The following is a 22,414-nucleotide window of genomic DNA, read 5'->3' as shown; positions in this document are numbered from 1 at the left end:
AACCCCATCTGGGAAAAAAATGCTTTGAAATTTGACCTCCAGCTTTTCTTTCAAATCGATTGAGCAGAAGCTGCTATATGTGTAAGGATAATATCTCAGCAGTTCTGTGGAATAATTATGATGTATCTTGAAAATTTAGATGTACATGCTCAGACTGCCTGCACCATCTACATTCAGCTAAAAAAAGATCAAAAAAAGACCAAGCTTTTAAGAGAATCAGAGGCCTTACAATGAAATCTTTAAGAAAAACTTTCGGAAGCACAAAAGAGAATTCAATCTTGTCATTTTGATATATACATCTTCTATTTTTTTTGTTTAAAATCATAATTTGGACATCAGAAATTTCAGTTGCTAAGAAATAAATGGGGGATGAAAATCTTTTTCTGAAAACATTCTGTGGGGATGTTGATTCTGGGGCAAATAGATGATCCGATGTGGTAATGTAAGACAACAGGTCAAAAAGTTCGTACTGAAAGTTGGGGTGCCACCTACTGGTGTTACAGGGAAATGTCACAGGTAAGTGTTAAAGGCAACTGAAAATTTTAACTCAGATCTTCATGGGAAATATTTAAATAACAATTCTCAATGAAGCACACACCTGGGTAGGAATATGAAAAATACTTCTACCATAATTCAACTTTTCAGTGTTATCTGCATAAAAGTGTCAATCCCACCCAATCAGCAATTTTGCAACTGTTAAACAAATACATTACAATTTTTTGTCTAGATTGTACTTAGAGGCCCTTCATTCCAGACAATTATTCTCTATGCAATATTTTAAATAGAGAAAAACATTTTTAAAAAACTTTAAATATGCCAACATACTGAATCAACAGGCTATGTGTATGCAGCCATGTGCCACCTCACCATCTCATTCTCTCCAGAAACTACAACTGTTATAGGATACAGTTAAATGGTTAACATGTCCCTCATTTCTAGCCTACAAGCTTTGCTGTCCACTCCAAATAACAAATGGCACATCAGGAAAGTTGCACCAACAAAAAGACTATTTTGGACAAAAGAAAGGGTTCTAACTGTTGGCAGTTTTGATGGAGCAGATTTACTACAACTATTGAATTTATCAATTCAACATCATTGGCAATATAACTGAGGGGGGATATGAAGAGAATTTCTCTTTTGCACAGTGAATCGTTATAATCAGGAACATACTGATGGAAGCAAATTCAGCAGTAACTTGGAAAGGAAATTGGATGAACGCTTGAAAAGGAAAAACTTGAAGCATCATGGAGAAACAGCAGGAGAGTGGAACTAACTGGATAGCTCTTTCAAAGAGCCACACAGATATAATGGGCCACTTGAACTACTTCTGCGCTGGACAGTCTGATGCTGCAATCTCTCACTGATTAAGTTTCAGCAATGTGGAACTTTCCATTCATTCATCATTATTGTACTTACAGTCATGTTACTCCTTGGCTCCAGAAGTAGTGACACTTCCATTTCTCCCTCTTGGTTCAGATTCCTGAGATAAAACAGCTTCTCCCCCATCATTCTCACTCGGTTCATCTTCCTCACTGCATACAGGCGGAATCGGACAGCATAATTATGCAGCTCCTCCGGCTCCAACTTGTTAAACCTAAAAGTCTCATTGAAGACTGGTGTAGGTCCTCGCTGAACGTTGGTTTTTGAACGTTGCTTCTTGCCAGGAAGGAGGACAGCATGTACCTGCCATAAATTAGCCCCACTGCGGTCCTTATCTGGGATGTTTTTAGCTGTAACTATCGTAACTGCCAGTTTGTGGTTGGACGGTTTGTAATTGAATGTGAGGTACAGGTCTCCACATTTTGAAATTGGTTCCGGCGGGCCCTGTTGCTGAGGAGCTGTTGGCTTTCCGTCTGCCTCCTAAAGACGATCAGAGTCTTTGGGTTAATGTACATTTCAGTTAGAAAACTGTGGACATTCAGTCATGCTGTGAAATTGCTTCAGCACTTATTATTTTTAGTCATTTTTTATTATAATTCACTATATGTGGCTTTACATAATTATTATTTGTCATTTTTGCTCCTTTGTTTTGAAGCGCTAAAAATATGGAATATGCAAGTGCACCAAATCATGAGGTATGAGGAAGATTCAAGATTTGTTCCTTCATCAGTACTGGGTTAGGCAATTCAATCAGTGTGACAGTGGAGATGCTGCAAATGGCCTCCCAGGCAAACAACAAACAAAAGTTCAGTGCCCAGCAGGCCCAGGCTGAAAAACGGGTGTATATACATGCAGGATTTGGTAGCCTGCCAACTGCCTAAGCTTTCACATGAAGGATGGCTACATGGCCAGGATGAGAGGGGCCAGCCAGCATCTGTGCAAAAGGCAGCACCTTCTGAGGAGGACCCAGGGATGGGAAGGCAAAAAGCAGTGATTGAAAGAGTTCTGACAAAGCTAATGGTCCAGGACTTGACTTTCATTTGCAAACAGTGAACAAATGGATAGAGTAAAGCTAATAAAATAGGAAGCGGGCGAAAACAAATTACTGATACTCAGGAAGTAATGAACTGGGAAAGTGTTGAAAAACAACTTACATTAATAATACATGCAGGGAACCTTGAACAGGGTTAAAAACTGGAATTAGAGTGCTGGAACACATTGTTCCTGTGACCCTTTGCAACAGTCAATGAGAGGAAGCCTTCATTTCATTTTCTTCTGGCTTTGATTCAAAAGCCAAGAGAAGGAGAGGCAGCACAGCATTAATGCACGGTTTTAAATCACTGCTCAACACTCAGTTCACCCTCCTCCCCCAATTTACTGCACTTAATACCCCAATCACAGAATGGTACTTTTCCAGTATGCTCCAAATTGCTATTGTTCGGCATCTTGGCACAGGATCAAGGCTGCATTTGGTATTAAAAGATGAAGAATTCATCCTTTGTGCTTTTTTTACTATTGCTTCTACTACAAAGATCAAGGATCTGTCCCTATAAATAGGTTTACAGAAGTAATTAGATCAAGAGCCTTGAAACCATGCATCAGAATGGCATCCAGTTACCGAAACAGGCCATTAAAATGTGAAGACAGCTTGACAGAAGAAAAAAAATTGTGATCAAATAGCACATGGAACTAAGAACAGTTAATCCAATGTATAAAGTTACATATCCTCCCTGCACATTGTAGAGCTGTTAGATTAAGCAATACTTTGTTCGCCAGTTCTCACACAGATTCATTCCCATCCCCTTTCTTTGAAACTAAAAACATGGAGAAAGATTGTAATATAATTCATGTAAATAAAAGAGAATTTCCTTTGTGTGTGTACTTTTTAAATGAGGGGTATATAATGTCCACATTTCCGTGTTGTGCGGGGATTTAGAGCTTCTGTAGTAGCCTACTGCTAGCTGGCCTTGTCTTTCAGATCAGCAGGAGCCATAGGCAGCCTGCTGTAGGTGGCAACCAAAACTCAGTCTCTGTCAGTCTGGCTACACCGAGAATGGTGGGTTAGCAGAATCCCACAAAGAGCAACAAGAATGGCAGAGTTACTCCTTTACCACACTACACCAGGGAATTCGAATGCATTTAGACTTGCAATTCCCAGCACAGTGGCACTAACTAATCTTTTAAAAAGTACTGGCACGATGCGTTGAATGGCTCCCTTCTGTGCTGTGTTAGGAGCTTGAGGTAGTTTGAGTAAGTTGTATCTGTATTTCTGTGTGCCAGGAATGAGCTTTAGCTTTAATGTCTAAGTTTGATTTGTATTTCTGTATCTGTGGGTTAAATGGGTGAAACTGAGTTTTAGTTTCACTTTAAAAGATGCCTGCAGTTTAATGAGATTTTATGACTCTTGAAGGGGAGTTAAAACAAAGAAGGTAGAAAAAACTGTGCTGCTGTCTAGCAACAGGGGTCCAGAGAGGGAGGCCCCACACATACGCACAACACACACACACAGACAGAGAAGCCGAAAGCATTTTGAGTTGGGTCGGTCAGTGTGCTCTAAAGTTGAAAGGAGTTGCCAGCTGAAGCAGCATAGAAAAAGGACAGATAGCAAATCCAAAACTAAAGTTGAAACCAGCTGCCAGGAGAAGCTGGGCAGGAGGGAGCTGCAGGAAGCAGGTTTCCCCAAAGAACAGAAGGAATAGCAGTCCCGAGAAGACCTTCTAGTCAAAGGGAAAGAACAGGAATCTGGAAAAGGTCCTGTTAAGAGAAATTAAAAGCAAGGAGAAGAGAGGAAGGCTCCAAGCTTAAAGGGAGAAGCTACAGGATGGAGCTTTAAAGCAATACAGGCTCGCGAGAAGCCAGAAGATTCAAGGAGACAGCTGAAGGTCTGTAACTCTTTACGAAAGACATGTGCAGCAGTTCTGTTGGCATGGCTGGGTTTACGAGAGAGTGGGTAGAAAGAGGCTTGAATGTATGTAGTATCCAGGGGAGAGGGACATGTTATGAAAATATAATAATTTTCATAATATTATTATGGTTTATTGTAAAGGTGGGTTAATAGTGGGGTTTGGATTAGTCTCTTGTGTGTTGGGAGGGGGATTTAATTGAATTGGAGACAGCTGATCTGGAGCTTTTGAGTTATCAAAAGGGAAGCTAGGTTTGAAATGCTAAATATGTAAACAGGGTTGAAGATTTAGAATGTGAGGTGTGAGGAAAATTTGTGTTTTTGAATAAATTAGAGTAGTTTGAATTTCAAAGAAATAGTAAGTAGGCTTTTACACATAGCTAAAAGCAGCTACGCCAAGCATGGTGTTTATTTTTCCAAAAGGTTAGTGATAATATGAGTGCTATGAAAGATTTATATTATGATAAAAGTGAAGTTGTAAAGACAAATTGGAACAATGGAATTTACATTAAAAAGGGAGAAACGTATATAAAGGAAATGAGGCTATGTGTAAAGGAGAAAGTATTCTAAGATTTAACGCAATTGTGAAAAGGTTCCAATATCTATGCATCAAATTGCTGTCTACATGAACTAAAGCTCAGAAAATTCACTTTGAATATCACTTTCCAGGGTGTTGTGCGCTTTGCCTGGGTGCATTGAAATCTACTGTGTTTTACTGTTGTTGTTAATGGAGGTGGAACTGGGAGCCAGATTAATTAGGGGAGTTAGAAGTTATAATAGAAGTAATTTGTAGACCTATGTGCTTAAAATCTTTTCTTCTATTAATAAATGTCTAATTTAGTTTTGTACAAAACCTCTAAGTGTCAGTGGACTTACTACTAAACTCTTGCACGCATCTCGAAATAAAATACAAATTGCAAAACAGTTGTGGCAGCTGTTTCAAGTTTCCCTCTGGGATTTGAGCAGTTCGGCATTTACCATTTGCTGTGCCATAAGAAAATTGGGGGCTCTTTGCGGGATATATTTGAAATTCCTTGACTGGTTTGGGATTGTTGGATCTTTAGCTTACGAGTACAAGAAGCACTTTGAATTCAGGAGTTGGTGTGCGTTTTTTTTAAGTGGTGAGACTGCAATATGGCTTTGGGAGTTGCTAAGACTTGTCTGGGAGTGGAAGTTATAACTTTGGTTGGTTTACAAAAGGCAAATAAAGCTAAGTTCATGCAACTGGCAGATAAATTACAATTAGGGTTACCTGCAGGGTAAGGAAATCAGAGATAATCGAAGGTATAGCACAGCATTTGAAATTGGAAGGAATATCCGAGGGACCGAGTTCTCCAAGGGGTGCATTGTTGGAATGGGAGTGCAGCCCTCGAAGGCCACCTTTCCCAACAGGATCCTCAGGCTTGCCCAGTGGCACAGTGTTTCCTGCCGCACCATAGCATTCATTCGAGTTTGACGTATGCATGGGAGGGGTTAACAGTAGAGGAGCAATCATTCACACTGAGGAATTAGTGCTGCTTGAATGGTCACAGTTGAGGCTGACTCCAAGCATGTCAATTGAGCTTAAGCTAAATGTTCCCAACTGTGGTGGAGTGCTCATTTCTGACATGTTCTGCCATTAGCCCGGCCATTTACTTGCTCCCCCCTCCCCCACTGCACGTGTTTGTGCTCAAACTTACCATAAGACCATAAGACATAGGAGCAGAAATTAGGCCATTCGGCCCATTGAGTCAGCTCCACCATTCAATCATGGCCGATAAGTTCTTCAACCCCATTCTCCCGCCTTCTCCCCGTAACCTTTGATCCCCTTACCAATCAAGACCCTATCTATCAACTTCAGTTGGTTCTGCCATGACCGCACCGCACCCCCCCCAGCCCCTCCCCGAACCCCAGCACTGTTGCCCTTGCCCAAGGTTGCCTTCTCCCCCTTTCCCCTTTGTACTGCCACCCTTGCCCAGCACTACAAGCCAGCCATGAAGAAGCTGCTGCGGAGACTTGCCTGTGCCCCTCCTGAATCTGTGCGGCAGCTGGGATCATGAGCGCTGTGAAAGTTGTGTGCACCACCTCTGAGTTCCACTCGAGGTTGAGGTCACCAGGTTCACTCCTTTTAAAGGCAGTTTTAAACCACGCCGTCGTGAAATCACGTCATTGTGGGATTTAAACTTGACACGGGGAGGGGATGGTAGTGGTAGCCACAATAATTATATGCAAATTTATTACAATTAAGTTCCCCACATTCAATGGCAGGGAAAGCGGCCCACCATTGACGGGGGAGGGGACAATCACATCCTGGCTTTATGCCGTCGGGAAACACGACTCGGGCCTTCTCGCGAGATTCGTCGACCTCACCGCCAAACACTCCCGCTGCGATCAGAGGTGGAAAATCCCAGCCTAAGTCCCAGGATTCCAGGAAGCGATGGGTTTGGGGGGTTTCAGAGAGGGCAGGGTAAGGAGGGGCTGGGGGAGGAGCGGTGGGCAGTGCGGGATTGGGGTTTCAGGGGAGAGGCCAGAGGGAAGGGTTGGGCTGGCAGGGAGGTCCTGCAGTTACTAGACCTTAAGGGGAGGGTGCCCAAAGTTATAAGGGGGCTTCTGGTGGAGGCACCACCCTCCCTACCTGTCCGAGGCCCAAACCCAATTATTTTTGGGCTTCCCCCACACCCGGGAACTCCTCCTACTACGTAGAAAATTGAGGCTGGGTGGGAAATGGCTGTTAAGTAGTCAATAATTGGCCATTTAAGGGCCTCAATTGGGGCAAGGGTGGGGCAGACCATCCAAGGCCTCAGCCACCTCAGGGTAAAATTGCTGAGAGGTCGGGTCGGGCGGGAACCATTTGGCAAGCCCATCCGTGCCATTGCACGTTCATCCCCCCATCTACAAACCCAACAGCGGGGGAGGGGGCAATTCAGGTCATGGTGCCCGGTATTATAAAAGAGGTAATCCAAGAAATAGAAGTTTTTTTCTTCACTCTCATATCCCCTTCCAAAAAGTGCTGAAGGTTGCACCTTATGTTGAATGTGATTCAACAGTGCTGGCAACGCTCCTGTAACTGGTCTCATAAATAGTAGCCATTCATCAAGTCCCAACCTAAATAATGACCATTTGACTATGAGTCATGACTGAGGAAGCTTTCTTCCATCAGTGCGCACTCAACTTTAGTTAGGAGTAGGAATACCGGCCAGTTTTTCCAGTCTCTAACCTCAGGATACAGGTTATCTGGAGTACAGTGCCACTCCTATGGTTGAGATGAGTCAAGACTCCAGACACCAGAGACAAAATCTATGGGCGGAATCATCCCAGATTTGCACTAAGTGAGGTAGAGGGGGGCAAGGGTATTTTACCCACCAGCCGCAATAGCAGGTTTTCGTGCCATGTCGTCCTATTCCTGGCATGTTCCGCCTCATTAATAACGTGTTCCCAGGAAAAACGCCGGGTCGCTGAAAGGGCAGCCTCTGATTTACCCACCCTGCCATCACCTCAGGCCTTCAGCGATCTGGGCACCATATTTAAATGCTGCCCCTAGCACTCTCTAAGGCATCGGAAGCTGCTGGAAACTCATGGCTGCCAAGAGGAGGAAACATGCTGCTCCCAAATTTAGCAGCTCCTCCTCAAGCACCTGCTGGATGCAGTGGAGCCCCGCCATGAAGCCCTCTATCCCGGTCTGGGCAAAGACCAGCAAGCAAGGTCACCAATCCCGGCATGGAAGGCCGTGGCAGCGGTGGTCAGCACCAATGCCCTGCGAAAGAGGGCAGCCGCCCAGTGCCAAAAGAGGGTGAATGATCTCCTCCGTTCCACCAGGGTAAGTCAATCACACACTCACAAAGCCATCACGCATCCACAGGGATCTCACTCACTGCCAGTTCAAGGGACGTCACCATTCATTCTCTAACACACACTTTCATCTGTCCTATTGATCGTGTCCTCATCCTGTCCATGGCACCACTCACCACCCGCACATGCCAGGCATCCTTATCATCTGGCAGGTGTTCTGCTTACAATCGCTTCATCTGTATTCATGCAGGCACACAACAAAAGGGTGAGGTCTAAGATTGGTGAAGGAATGCTTGACATCAAGATCCTCACAGGCTTTGAAAATAAGAGTCATCCAGCTTGCCGGCAATGATCTAGACCGTTCTTGTACTGATTGTGAGGACCCAGCAGTGAAGGCGCACCATCAGTGTGCTGGGAAGGTTGTACAAAGCACAGGGAAGAGGCCCTGGGCCGAGACACTGGCCTTTATCTTGCGCAGGGACCCAGGCTTCACTTCAGACTGACACGAGCACTGCTCATCATAACAGGAGCCATCAACAGGGTGACATTGCTGGGAGTTTATTTACAATAGTCAATATTATGTATAAGTGATTAACGCCCATGCCCAGGCTGAGCAACTACATCTTCTTAACCTTCCTATCCCTACTGCTACGTCTTGGTGCTCCATCAACATCCACAGAGGAGGTGGAGGCAGCCTGCTGACTGCTATACCCTGTCTGTGATGATCCTAGTGGGCATCCTGTGAAGGGCTGGGACCTGGAGGGCCCTGGCTTGCTTTTGGGGTCCTGCTGTGTAGCAGTGGCACCCTCCCTGATTCCATACTGACCCAAGTTTTCTAATCAAGAACTGATTCAGTGTCACTGTTATTAATAATGTCTTACTTCAGCTGAAGGACCACAATTACAAGGTACAAACAACGATGTCTAGATATGATGTGCAGGTTTAGCAAAGCTTATCCAGTGTGGAGAGGAAACAGAAAAACTTTTCGTACACAGTACTAAACAAGCCCGAAAAAAAAGTGATAGATCTGTTTACAACTTAAATTCTAGCACAGTTTCAAAATCCACAAATAGCTCAGTTGTGGATCATTATCAAACTTAATTTTCTCTCTTGTTTAAAATTGCCATGATGATTTCATGCACAAACACCGTGCCCAACTATTCACCAATTTTGCTCAGGGTGAAGAGAAGCGAGTGAGCTAAAAGCAATTAAATTAAGTTAGGACAGAGAAAGGGGATATATACTGAATTAAAATCAATTACATTAATTCTGTGCTCCAGTTTGTTTTGCCTAAATAATGAAGACTGAAAGAAAATAGGATTTGACGCACAGCTGTGAAAGGAATAGATTTCTCAAGGCATTACCTCTGGACTCCATGCTGATGAACTATCTGTTTGGTCATTTCCTTCATAGGCCTGATTATCGAAGTTGGTCTCTTGATCGGGGCCTCCCTCTTCAGTTCGCTGTTTCCCATGATCCTTGCCCAGAGTTCCAGCTGCTTCATCTGAAGTCTTCTGATGACCTGCTCCACCCTCAGATGCAGTGCCTGAACCCACAGACAACTTATCTTCGTGATAAAAACAATTATCTTGGATGCTAAACTGATGTCGTTTATCTATATCTAAACAGGTAAACATGAAAGACATTTTTAAAGCAACTTGAGGCAAAGAGACTGCAAACAGCGACCTGCATAATAACAGGGGTAGGAATCTGTCACATCACCTTTTAATTGCTAGCAGCTCACAAAAACATAAAGTCAATAAAGAACCGTGCTTAAATAATTTATATGAAGTATTTCTCAGTTGTAAAAACAAAAAACTGCGGATGCTGGAAATCCAAAACAAAAACAAAAACAGAATTACCTGGAAAAACTCAGCAGGTCTGGCAGCATCGGCGGAGAAGAAAAGAGTTGATTGGTTCAGTTGTATTGGTTCTGATTCAGTTATGCTCTTTTGAATAAAAACCAGTGTTGGTTACCTCATGCAAACATGACAATTGCTATCACTCGGTTTAATATTATTAATTAAAGCAAGGGTTTCATGCAGTCCGGCCTTTATTTTTCTGCCTGCCTGCAATAGATCTCTGAAGTTAGAGGTTCATTGCTGGAGTGGGATGAATATGGGAAAAAAAAGGAAAACACATTCAAGGTTGCAAGCTGCAAAGGAAACCAGCAAAGGGTTCAGGATGTTGCATCGTCTAATAATCCTACAAGCCATGCATTGTACCTTCGACTTCAGAGGCCTCTGTGCTGTACTCTTCATGATTCGAAGGTAAACGATTAAATTTCTGCCTACGCTCTAAACCCGCCTTCTCTGACACTGTAGAACGGAAACTCTGGGACCTTGACACAGAGAATTCAAACTGTTTGATCACTTCCTCATCGCTGTCTGTGGATGTAGTCAGTTCCTCATCATCCCCATAACTGTTCACTAAGGAGAGAAACAGAATACAGGCCTTGGACATTTTTCAGATGAAAGGATTTATCCTGTACAGTTCTTTGAAAGATCCACAGGATTGCAGTCTCAAAATGGTTATGTATGATGGCACATGGAATATTTTTCATGAAAATCCATATTTTTCAGCAACTCGTTTTTGCAGAAGTGAACAATACAAGTAACACACTGAAAGAAATCAGCTTTCTTGTTTAGCTGTTAGTGGAACTCACTGTAACATTTCTGCAGAAAGCTGGGTCTTTTATAAAAAAAACAATTTCATACTGCAAAGACTTATTAGGGGAGAAATTCATTCCCATAAAGCTGCTTCTAGTGGCACAACGCAGGTCAAGGTTGATTCTCTGCGGGCAGACAGCATTTTCTTCATTGATATCGCTGAACAGCGCTGTGTGAGCCACAGAGGTAGTAGCCCGCAGCACTGCCTAACACAGGGAATTGAAGTACACTGCACAATGCCACTATAAGCAACTCTAAGTGAATGAATTTCTCCCCCATTGTAGCCTCAAGATTGTGTCAAATTACCTTTTTCTATTTCTATGTTAGGTCTTCTGATATACAGCCCAATATTTTGTTTAGGGCCTTGATCACCTGGTAACATTGGTCTGATGAGTTAGAAAGCCTGAGCCTCAAAATGGCTTGGGCCTTACGTTGGCACCAACAGAAGGGGCACAGCAACCGCTCTGCCCAATTTTGGGCACAACTTGAAATAGCCCTTAGGATGTTTGAGGGAGGAGAAGAATGCTGGTTATCCAACTATTCATTTAATTATCACCTTTCTTCCATGAAGATACTCCCACATCATTTCAAAAATTAAATGTCCGTGTGCCCCTACCGACAGTAGGAAATGACTTGCTCTTTTTTGAAACACGGCAAAGCTGCCTATGCAGCCACCTGCCCTGACAGCTCTTTTCCATCTCTTCAAGATGTATTATTGGGGATGAATAAGACTCCAAGTGGTGTGGTTTAACCTAGGCCATGGCACATGCAGAATTACCTTTTTCCATTTCTGTGACATGCTCTCTGATACACAACTCAATACTTTGGTAACTTTGTCACCTGAGAATATTGGATTGGTGGGTTAAGTGACTTGTCCACCAATATTCTGGGCTGCCTCTCCTGCAGTGGATTCTCAATGAGTTCACGTCTTCTACTGTCATTCATCAAATCTCATAACTATACTTTTATCCTAATTAAAATGCCCCTGCCGGCGAGCCCAGGGTCTCCAAGACTTTCTGAGTTTACACACCTTCTTCACTCGCCATTGCTCCCGAATTGACATTAACCGTAAATTTAAGGCTGCTTTGATTTGACTTCACAGTTTAAGTTTGTGCTGGTCCCTAATATCAACAAGTGAGTTCTGGACTATAATCCTTAGCTTCCTTGGTTTAGATGTTTTGTTTTGTATATTTTTATACTGTTTGGATTCCTGCAACCATCCCCCACCCCTGCCCTGCCCCTCCTCCACATCAACTGTTGCTCTTATATCCACAGCTAAGTTGTGGTGGTCCTAATACCGTTCCCTGTATCACATCTCAAACAACCAGCTCCCAGTCACACCTCTTCCTGAACACCGCTACTTAAATGTAAAGCAATTGCTTTAGTTCAACATACTTCCAGCAACCCCACAGTCTGGATCTTGCCCGGTAATTCTGCATGTGGGACAGTGTCAACCTCCTTCAAAGTTAACAACATCCCCTATTTCACTCTTAACCACTGGGTCAACAGCTCCAACCAAAAAAAATTCAACAGCAGTCAAAAATGCCATGCGCATAGTTTCCCCCAATAATCAGTACCATCCAGGCAATCCTCATACTCTCCCTCAAATCAGTCTTCCACAGTGTGACACTTACAGCTCAATCATCTCCAGCCCACTTCATGAAGACTATTCTTCAGTCCTGTGAGAGCTGCCTTGTATCTAGTGAGTAGTGGGAAATAGCTGTGAGTGGAACCAAAATCAATTAGCTGTCCCACTCCTTTAATCCCTATGGGGGAAGAGCCCTGGTACCAGATGCCTATCTAACTTCGGCGCCTATAATCTGGTTCATACTTACTGTTTTGAAAGTACAAAACCCTGAAAACATACTCCGTCCTCAGACGGCTTGCTCACTTCTTTAGTAAACAAAGTAAGAGGTGTAATTCCTCCTTATATTTGTATCTGACCGTCTTGAAAGCTCCATAGTTTGGTTTTAATGTTTGATGGAGTGTTATTTTCATTGGCCTTCTTTTCAGCCCCACATTCTGACAATTTTCATCTGTTCCTTATCTTGCTCACTGGGTAGGATTTTCGGGTCGGCTGTGATTGGTAGGCCCGAGAGCGGCTGGGGAACGGGCCACCGCCCACGATTGGCCCCCGGCCAATTAACAGGAAGCCAGTGCGAAATGCGCGCTGAGAAGCTCAGCGCTGTCAGGATAGGGGCGGGGAGTGGGCGAGCGCTGAAGTCGGTGCGGGGAAGCCGGGAAGGAAAGCTCCCCGAGGGCGGAGAGCCGCCTCAGGGAGCTGACAAATTTAAAATCAATAAAGACCAAATTTAAAATCAGGGAAAAATGCCCACACATCAGAATCGGTCACCAGTGCGTGGATGTTATAAAAATTCTGTGCATAGATTTTAATTTTTTTTAATTTAATTATGGAAACTTCATCCCGCCCTTGGGTGAGGATTCCTGAAACATGGAAAGGCCACCTGGCTGATTTTCCCACCCACCAACAATAAGGGCAGTGAAAAATCCCTGTTAATTGATACTTTAACAGCCTTAATAGGCCTCTTAATTGTCAGCAGGCGCGCTGCTGACTTTTGCGCGCACCCGCTGGCCAAAATATCGCACGACTGCGCGATGACATCGGGACGCTCCCCCGACATCATTGTTTCGCCATTTCACGCTCGAGCGTGTCGGGCGCGCGCCCACGTGCCAAGTGCAAAATTCTGCCCATAATTTCAGCTCTTGAACACCTGGAATCGTTTCTCCTTAATATCTTCCTCGCCTTCCCCAGTCACACAGGTCTTATCCTTCTTTTTCTCTCCCTGTTAATTTAGGCCTGGATTTTTCAAGGTGTTTTTGACGCTGAACTATCAGTGTTCATCATCATTACCCCTCTGAACCTGACCACAACTTCAGGATTTGGTGCATGCGCAGGTAAACTTGGAACTCCTGAAGTAGTGGCCTCCTTCTCGCTGCTTAACCACTGGCTGCACTGCGAACATCCCCCACATCCCACCCAGAGCCAGCAATCACCGAAAGCAGTTGATGTGCTGGAAAATCTCCATTGTCCACTTTTCCATCACTGGTAGAAACCCTAAAATATTCCACCTTTTTCAAACACATGTAACTGGGCAATTTAAATAATAACCAACATTGAACAACAGATCTGGGACCCGAAAAAAATAATCTTATATTTGTGAACAGTGACTTGATGATTAATTACTAAAGTTTTGAACTTGATTCCTTTCAAATAATTTTTGTTCGAATAAGTTTTTTTCATGATATAGCAGCTTGTACCTTCACCCCATGTGGACGTCCCAACCTTTATTTTGCTCCATACAAAATTTTTTAAAGGGTGGTTGATGTTAGTGCTCTTCATTTCCTGGTTGGCTGTCTGTGAGAATTCTTTAAATTGACTGACTGATTGGATAGCTTGACGATATAATTGCAGCTCCCTGCTGGGAATCCCCAATAAACAATGCTAAAACCTACTTCAGGGTGAGAAAAGCAAATTTCTCACCACAGCACTCTCAGTGACGCTTTATTGAGGCAAACAGCAAGCACTCTTGCTTTGCTGCTGACCACAAGCTCCGGACCCTTCAAAATTATGTGAAAACATATGCAGTTTGCACCCACAGTATTTCCATTTACTATTTCTTCCTGATTTATTGCTTTCACTCGTGTCCCTGTAATCTCCAACTTTCAAAATTGATAATTATTTATGCCAATTTTTGCGTACTGCTGAGATTAGCAAGAAATTTAGGCTTAAATTGATATCAACAAAATAGGTGCAAGGTTGGCCCTAATTTTGGTCGTTCCCTTTACAGCTGTGCACTATGGAGGAAATTTCACCAAAGAACTGGTTTTATCAGCTTGTCCACTGCTCCCCTAGAACAATGTCAGTTGGGGTACAGAGTAGTAAAACGGTTGTGTTTGTTGGCAAAAAATAGTTAATCCCTGAAGAGAACGTGTTGTCCTATGGAGTGCTTAAATAGCTATTAACTGAAATGTGGTCATTCCACTCACCAGCCATTGGGCAGAATTTTGCCCTTGGTGGGCGGGCGGGCAGCCGAACTCAACTGCTGAAACGGGGCCCGCCGCCATTTTGAGTGGGCGGGCCAATTAAGGCCCACCCAGTGGCCTGCCTGACAGGAAACACTATGCGCTTCCTGTGCAAGTGGGGGGAGGGATTCCCCATCTGTCAAAGTGCACTGCACTGTTCCCTGAGGCAAAGTGCTGTCTCAGGGAGATTAATGACAGGTAAAAAAAACTCCAAAAATAGAAAAATATCAAAATTATTAACGTATCCCCCTCATGTGACAATGTCACATGAGATGGGACATGTTAATAAGAAACACATAAACTTTATGAAACTTTTAAAAAACGGACATGAAATCTCATCCCGCCAGTGGATGAATGTTCATGAATAATCTGGAGCCCACTGGGGCTCCTGGCCTGCCTGCCAGGCTTAAGCTTGGACGGGCAGGTCTTAAACAATCTTAATTAGCCTGTCAATGACCTCAATTGGCCATTGACAGGTCGGCAGGCGGACAGCTGATTTCGCTGTCCGCCCACCTTCCTGAAAATTTAAAGGGACCGGGATGACGTCGGGGGTTCCTCCCGACATCATCCCGCATCATTTATCCATCGGCGAGCGGGCCCCGCCTCCAAATAGCTGACAGGAAAATCCTGGCCAGTGTCTTTGCCCATCAGCAGGGAGAGCACTGCACGTCACAGTCAATGGATTACTTTTGTCTGAAGTGTACTTACTGTTGTAACCCAGACAAAACACCATAGCTTATTTACACGCATGAGTGCAAAACAGCACAAGATGAAGGACCAGTTAATGTGTTTTGAGTGTTGGTGGTTGTGGGAGGCATGATGGCCAGGACACTTGAGAGGCTTCTATATTCTTCTTCGAATAGTGCCATTGAATCATTGCTATCCATCTTGTTTTGATAGAAATACAAGGACACAGTCCCAGCACAAAACCTTGCGCACCATGACTAACCAGGAAATTGTAGCTGCATTTCTTATGATTCTCCAGGATAGAATCCTATTGAATTCATACATAAATGAGAAACTACTCATAGTATCACTGTGGGACTGTGTTACTGCCTGAAATGCACGTTTCTCAACCATTTGTTGACAGAACATACACAAGCTTGTATTCTGCCGCTCCATGTCTGCTGTGCAGGCCTGTGTCCACCAGTACAATGAGTCTCTGTGTTTTGCATGTTGCTGCCAAGCTCAGCAATTAGATTCCTGTCTTCAGTCACTGCCTCATGATTACGGAACATGAAAAGGTCTCCTTTCTCCCCTTAAAACAGCTTCACCTTCCTTTACTGTAACTGCTATTTAGAAATACCTGCTTTGCACTTCGCTAAATTTTTGACCACAGACCTTTGCCACTGTGAAGATTACACGGGGCAGAATTTAGCCCTTGTCGGGCAGGCTCGGCAGGGCCATTAGGTAGCTGACCGCTGCCCACGATCAAGGCCGGAAGGCATTTTCATGCTGGCGGGCCAATTAAGGTCCGCCCAGCGTGAAACCCACTGCCTGTGTGGGCGTTGGTGGTGGTGGTGGGGGGGACGACAAGCGGTGCGAGAGCACATGTGTGCAAATGAGCACTTGAGAATCTCCCTGAGGCACAGAACTGCCTCAGCGAGATGAAGAGTTTTCAACAAAGAAAATAAAGAAGTTTAAAATGTTATAAAACATGTCCCCTCGTGTGACTCTGTCACATGGGCAGGGACATTTTATCAATTAAATTTAAAAATGATTTTATTTTTATCTGCTTTTGAAAGCCTCATCCCGCCTGTGGATGAGGTTTCCTAAAAAGTGCAAAGGCCGCTTGGCCTTTTTGCCTGCCCACCAACCGTAAGGTTAGACAGGCAGCGCAAAATGTAAGCAAATTGAGCTTTAATGACTGTAACAGGCCTTCTAATTTTCGGTGAGCGCGCTGCCAAACCCTGCACCCGTTTGCCGACCGAAATATCGCGCGACTGGAGCGGATCGGGCGTGCACCTGCCCACCAAGGTAAAAATTTTGCCCCTGGTCAACCTGTACAAGGTAGCCTGACAGCAGAGTAATGTGCATTGAGTGACAAGGAATTAAATCACCTCCAGTACCAGTGTTCTCAGTTTCTGGATGGATATAAATAAACACTTGCTGTAAGGGGCATTTTCCTTATAACATAAGGCAATAAAATAGTTCCCAATTTAAATAAATCACTTGAACTTTGATTTTTGTGAGCTTCTTCACATTGCTGGAAACATTTTAGTGCCTTGAGGCCCACTCCTTGCTTCACTATTATTCTTTAAATAACACAAAATTGTTTTTACATTATTAAAGTCTACCATCAAGATACCCGAGACAGATACACAAGACACCACTAGAAAAGCTTGCCTTGTGGTTGCTGTGGTAACACTTGAATTGACATTATCATTATCCTTCACTTCATTGTTTTTCTGACAGTCATTGCAACATTTCGAAGCACAATAGTTGCTTTAGAGGTTTTTAACATGCATTTCCAAGTACACAGATGATTTCAACTGAAGTGGATTTTTGGAAAATCTTACTATTCATCAACTGACACATGGAACACAATGGCATCCAAGAGTTTTGACTGAACAATTTTCTTTAAAATGCTGTTAAATGCTTTGCATTCTCGATTTAACAACCTATGTAAGTTATTTTAAAGTGAGCTTGATAAAATAAGCAAATGTGCATAACTCTCCTCAATAAAAATTGCATTTGAGAGTTCAGTTTTAAAATGTGCTATGAGGTTCTCTGTGGGCAAAGAGATCCCAGAGAATCTCTAGTTAATTGGGAAGATTATGATCTGGAAATTTCTGTTGATGATACTGGTGGACAAAATCTTAACGTGCTTGTATTACACCATCCAGTCCATTGCTTTAAGGGAGGTGCTAACACAGTTAAAGTAAAATATTGCACAAAAGATGATCATCTGACTTTATTAAGCACTTGTCTATTACAAGACTCGTCATCTTGTTTCATTCAGTTTGTTTTGTGTTCTATGATACTGGTTGCATTATTCCCACAACAGTTGCTCTTATATTTACTGCTGCAGTGTCCATAAGCAGGTCCTGAATCACTGAAACACATCTTAATCAGACAGAGTAGTGTCCTTAAGTGACCCTGAAGTGTGATCTATTGGTCACTGGAGAGCATAAGCGGAGTGCCCACCATGTTCTCCAGTCACTTCCGACAGGGGAAACTAACCAGAGCAATACATGACAATTAAAAATACATGGTCAATTTATTCACAAAAAACTTATATTTATGCAGCATCCATCATGACCTCATGGTGACGCGAAGCATTTTACCATAAATTATTTTTATATTATTGAATGTAAGGAAATGTGACATCCAATTTTTTTACAGAGTAAGGTCCCACAGAACAGCAATAAAGTGGCCAGATTATCTGTGTTGGTTGAGCGATAAAAATCAACCTGGATGTTGCAGGGAACTTTGAAGCTTAAACACACAGCAAGATATTCCAATAGCACAATATTTAAAAAAGGCAAGTATGAGAATCTGTTCACAAAATAGCTAAGATGTGGATTTTCATAATTGTCTTTCTTGCAGCCACCTCTTAGAAAACTCTTAAAAATATAGTCTCGGGTAATAAGTTCTATGAAATCCATTTCTCACACTGGTCCTGTTGACACATTCAGGTGGTGATTAGAGAAGGAACTAGCAAATAGAATGGTGTCTGAATTATCTATGAACTCTTTCTCTGATGTAAAAGGAGGCCCTTTGAACAGAAGTGCAGAATAAATCTTTTATTGATGGTTAAAGAAAGTATCACCTCAAGTGGCATTTTAACCCTTCAAATTGTACTTTTTTAACATGCAATTAAAAGCATTATAACTTGAGGCAGCTATCAAGGTAAATTCATATAGACTGACAATGAATTCAATATTTTTTAGCCCAATAAATTAAGCGCAAAGCCAAATATTTCCTATTGAATACAAAACCTAAATCTAATTGAATACATACAGCACCTGTACTCCTTTTCAAGCTAATAACTACTAAAATTACACTCCCTTATGTCTCCTGAGACAAAAATTCTGTTTTCACCAAACTTGCTTCTCCTGCTCATTAGTTTTATCCAAGTAACATTCTTTCAATGAATCCCTACTGGTTTCCTGCAACTGTTCTTTGAACAGATTTGTTTTCTTCCCCTCAGTACTTTCTTATTCCACTTGTGCTGTACTAGCTCATCCACCTCCTTGTTGCAGTGCTCCCAGTAGACACCAAGGTCAGTCTCTTTTTCAGCTTTAGAGGCAGGCAAGAGAACAAAAGGACAGCAAAAAAGAGGTCTCAGTATATTTTGTAATCCTGGCTTGTAATTCCTGTAATTTGCTGTGTAACCCAAGTGACCAGCCTGCCAAGTACACAGTAAATGACAATGGCTGATTTAGTGGTACACCTGTTACTTAGTGCATCTACAAATACCATTTTAATCAATTTTGTTCCGGTTATAAAAGCATTGGAAAAGTACTGATGAAGAAAGGCCTACACTTTTGGTCTGTTATATTCTGGAGCATTGGTTTATGTTGACAGCATCAGTAAACAGAAGAACCATTGGTAAATTTACAGATGACACTGTTGACCTGTCTTTGGTATCTTCACTTATAAACAAAACCCTGCAAGTATTTTGCTGATGCAAATGAAACCCATTAAAAAGAGGGTTTAAAATGTTTGCTGATTACTCAGGGCCTATAACAACATTGGCCGGAATTTTCCAGCCCTGTTGGCGTTGGGCATCATGGCAAGGGGGGGGGGGGGGGGGGGGGGGGGGGGGGGGGCGGAGAGAGAGAGGAGGAGGAGGAGGAGGAGGAGGAGAATATGGCGGGAAGACCAAGAATTGTTTTTGCGCCATCATGAAACCAGTTTGCAATCATCCACTCCACCCGTCAATGGCGGACTGTGTCTTCCACTGCTTTATGTCGGGAACCTAATTTCAATATCTTAGTATCTCATTATAAGCCCTGCTTTCCGGAGCCAGCCCCCATGCTGGATCATCTGGGCACATCGGCGTGATTGCACGCCCAACATGTTTCACAACTGTACATGAGCGACGTGCAACTGGCGGGCTGCACTTCACTCGGGAATTCGAGACTTGTTTGCCTACCTTGCTTCACGCAGCACTCGTGGTCATCAGCGCCAGGCTTCACAGGCAGCACCACATGATATTTAGGGGGAGCTTACAGGCAGGTTTATACCTACCAAACCAAGCGTAAGGCACAGGTTGGCTTTTCAATGGCTGCAAGGCTAGAGCTTGCTTGGAGAAGGAGGAGAAGTGGCCTCAGGCAAGGGAAGAGGTTGCAGGGTGAGGGTTGTACTTGGGAAGGGTGTTTCCCAGGGTGTGTGTGTGTGGGACACATGTTGATCTGTGCAAGTGGCCTCAAGATGGTGAGGGCTGAGGAGTCAGTCTCCAGAGGTGATGAGGCCAGATGGAGATGTGAGGGTGTGTGTGAGTGTCGTGAAAATATAATAATTTTCATAATATTATTGTGATTCATTGTGAAAGTGGGATAATAGTAGGGTTTCGAAAGGGAAGCTAGGTTTGAAATGCTAAACACATAAACATGGCTGAAGTTTTAGAATGTGAGGTGTAAGGAACATTTGCATTTTTAGATAAATTAGATTAGTTTGAATTTCAAAGAGATGGTAAGATGTTACACCTAGCCACAAGAAGCCAAGGCAAACAGTGTGTTTGTTTTTCCCAAAGGTTACTGATAAATTTATTACTATGAAAGATTTATATTATGTGAATAGTAACGTTTCAAAAAGGTATGGGAACAATGGAATTTGCATTAAAAGGGAGAAACATGGGGAAGAATTTTCCAGTTGGTGAGCGTGGGCGGGGCCCGCTCACCAACGCATAAAATGATGCATAGTGTTGTCGGGCAGGTGTCCCGACATCACCGCGTGTCATTTAGATTTTCAGTTCGGCGGGCGTGTAGCCGAGTCGGCTGCGCACACACCGAACTATCAGAGGCCTATTAAGTCCATTAAGAAAGTAATTAAATTTGTTAAGAATGCTGCCCGTCCAACCTTAAGGTTGGTGGGCAGGTGAAGAGCCCAGGCAGCCTTCGCAGTTTTCATGAAACCTCATCCACAGGTAGGATGAGGTTTCATGTAGGGTTTATTAATTAAATAAAAAATTTTGAAAAGTTCATTGACATGTCCCAGCTCATGTGACACTGTTGCATTGGCAGCTCAACATTCCAGCACATCAGGTGAGACAGAGGAGGGGGTAAAAGAGGAGGAGGCATTGTATTATTAGTTAAGGAGTCAGTTACTGCAGGAAGGAGAAATGATATCTTGGAGGAGGCTTTGAATGAAGCTTTGTGGGTAGAGCTCAGGAATAAAAAAGGGACAGCCACATTGTTAGGTGTTTATTATAGACCCCCAGATAGTCAGTGGGAAATTGAGGAGCAAATATGTGCACAATTTGCGGTGGAGTGTAAAAGCAATAATAATAGGGTAATTATATTAGGTGATTTCAACTTTCCCAACATTAATTGGGATAGACATAATGTTAAGGGCTTGGATGGAGTGGTTTTCTTGAAATGTGTACAGGAGAACTTTTTAGGTCAATATGTAGAGGGTCCAACAAGGGACGGCGCATTGCTGGACCTAATTCTGGGGAATGAAGCCAGACAGGTGGCTGAGGTTGTGGTGGGTGAGCATTATAGTGATAGGGACCACAACATGGTCCAGCTTAAGTTTATTATGGACAAAGAAATAGACGAGTTGCAAAAAATGCTTTGGATTGGGGGAGAGTGGATTTTAGTAAAATAAGGCTGGATCTGGCCAAGCTTGACTGGGAACAGCTACTTGTGGGGATATCTACAGAGGAGCAGTGGGGGGCATTCAAAAACAAAATGGGGTGGGTACAGGCTCAATATGTTCCCTTTAGGGTGATAGGTAGGAGTAACTAGCCCAGAGAACCATGGATGACCAGAGATATTCAGGTAATGATGAGAAGGAAAAGAGAGGCTTTTAGCAGGTACAAGGGAAGCAAATCAGCAGAGGCATTAGTGGAGTACAGAAAGTGCAGGTGGAGTTTAAGAAATCAATTAGGAGAGCAAAGGGGGGATACGAGAAAGCTCTGGCTGGTAAAAGTAGGAAAAATCCCAAGATATTCTCTAAGTATATCAATGGGAAGAGGATAACCAGGGAAAGAGTTGGGTCCATAAGGGACCAAGGGTGCAATCTATGGGTGAAGCCAGATGACATCACTAGAGTGTTGAATGAATACTTCACATCCGTCTTCACCTAAGAGAATGGGGATGAAAGTATCGAACTCGGGGAGAGAGACTGCGAGGTTCTTAAGCAAATTGATAGAGGAAGTGACAAGGTATTGGAGGTGTTGGCAGGCTTAAAAGTGGACAAATCTCCAGATCCGGATGATTTGTGTCCCAGACTGCTGAGGGAGGCAAGGAGGAGATCGCAGGGGCTCTGACCCAAATTTTTAATTCCTCTCTGGTCACGGGGGAGGTGCCAGAGGACTGGAGAACAGCTAATGTGGTTGTGCTATTTAAGAAGGGTTGTGAAGATAAGCTAGGGAACTACAGGTCAGTGAGTCTCAAGTCAGTGGTAGGAAAACTATTGGAGAAAATTCTGAAGGAGAGAATCTATCTCCACTTGGAGAGGCAAGGTTTGATCAGGGATA

General features: G+C 43.3%; 1 protein-coding gene across 5 annotated transcripts in view; it reads right to left on the bottom strand.

Moving 5' to 3' along the window:
* Positions 1 to 22,414, bottom strand: part of LOC121292750 (synaptotagmin-16-like) — a 95,073-nt gene that overhangs the window by 17,166 nt on the left and 55,493 nt on the right. For 4 of the 5 annotated variants that reach the window (XM_041215097.1, XM_041215099.1, XM_041215101.1 and 1 more), the window contains exons 4-6: positions 10,276 to 10,479; positions 9,415 to 9,671; positions 1,417 to 1,860 (exon numbers count right to left, since the gene is read on the bottom strand). In XM_041215097.1, coding sequence (XP_041071031.1) covers positions 1,417 to 1,860; positions 9,415 to 9,671; positions 10,276 to 10,479 — 905 coding nt within the window. The remainder of the gene's footprint in view (positions 1 to 1,416; positions 1,861 to 9,414; positions 9,672 to 10,275; positions 10,480 to 22,414) is intronic. The other variant, XM_041215100.1, reaches the window with a different exon arrangement.

Source organism: Carcharodon carcharias, chromosome 20, assembly GCF_017639515.1.
Source record: "Carcharodon carcharias isolate sCarCar2 chromosome 20, sCarCar2.pri, whole genome shotgun sequence".
Taxonomy (NCBI): Eukaryota; Metazoa; Chordata; class Chondrichthyes; order Lamniformes; family Lamnidae; genus Carcharodon; species Carcharodon carcharias.
Note: the sequence above shows the minus strand (reverse complement) of the source record. Positions and strands in the feature narration are given on the sequence as shown.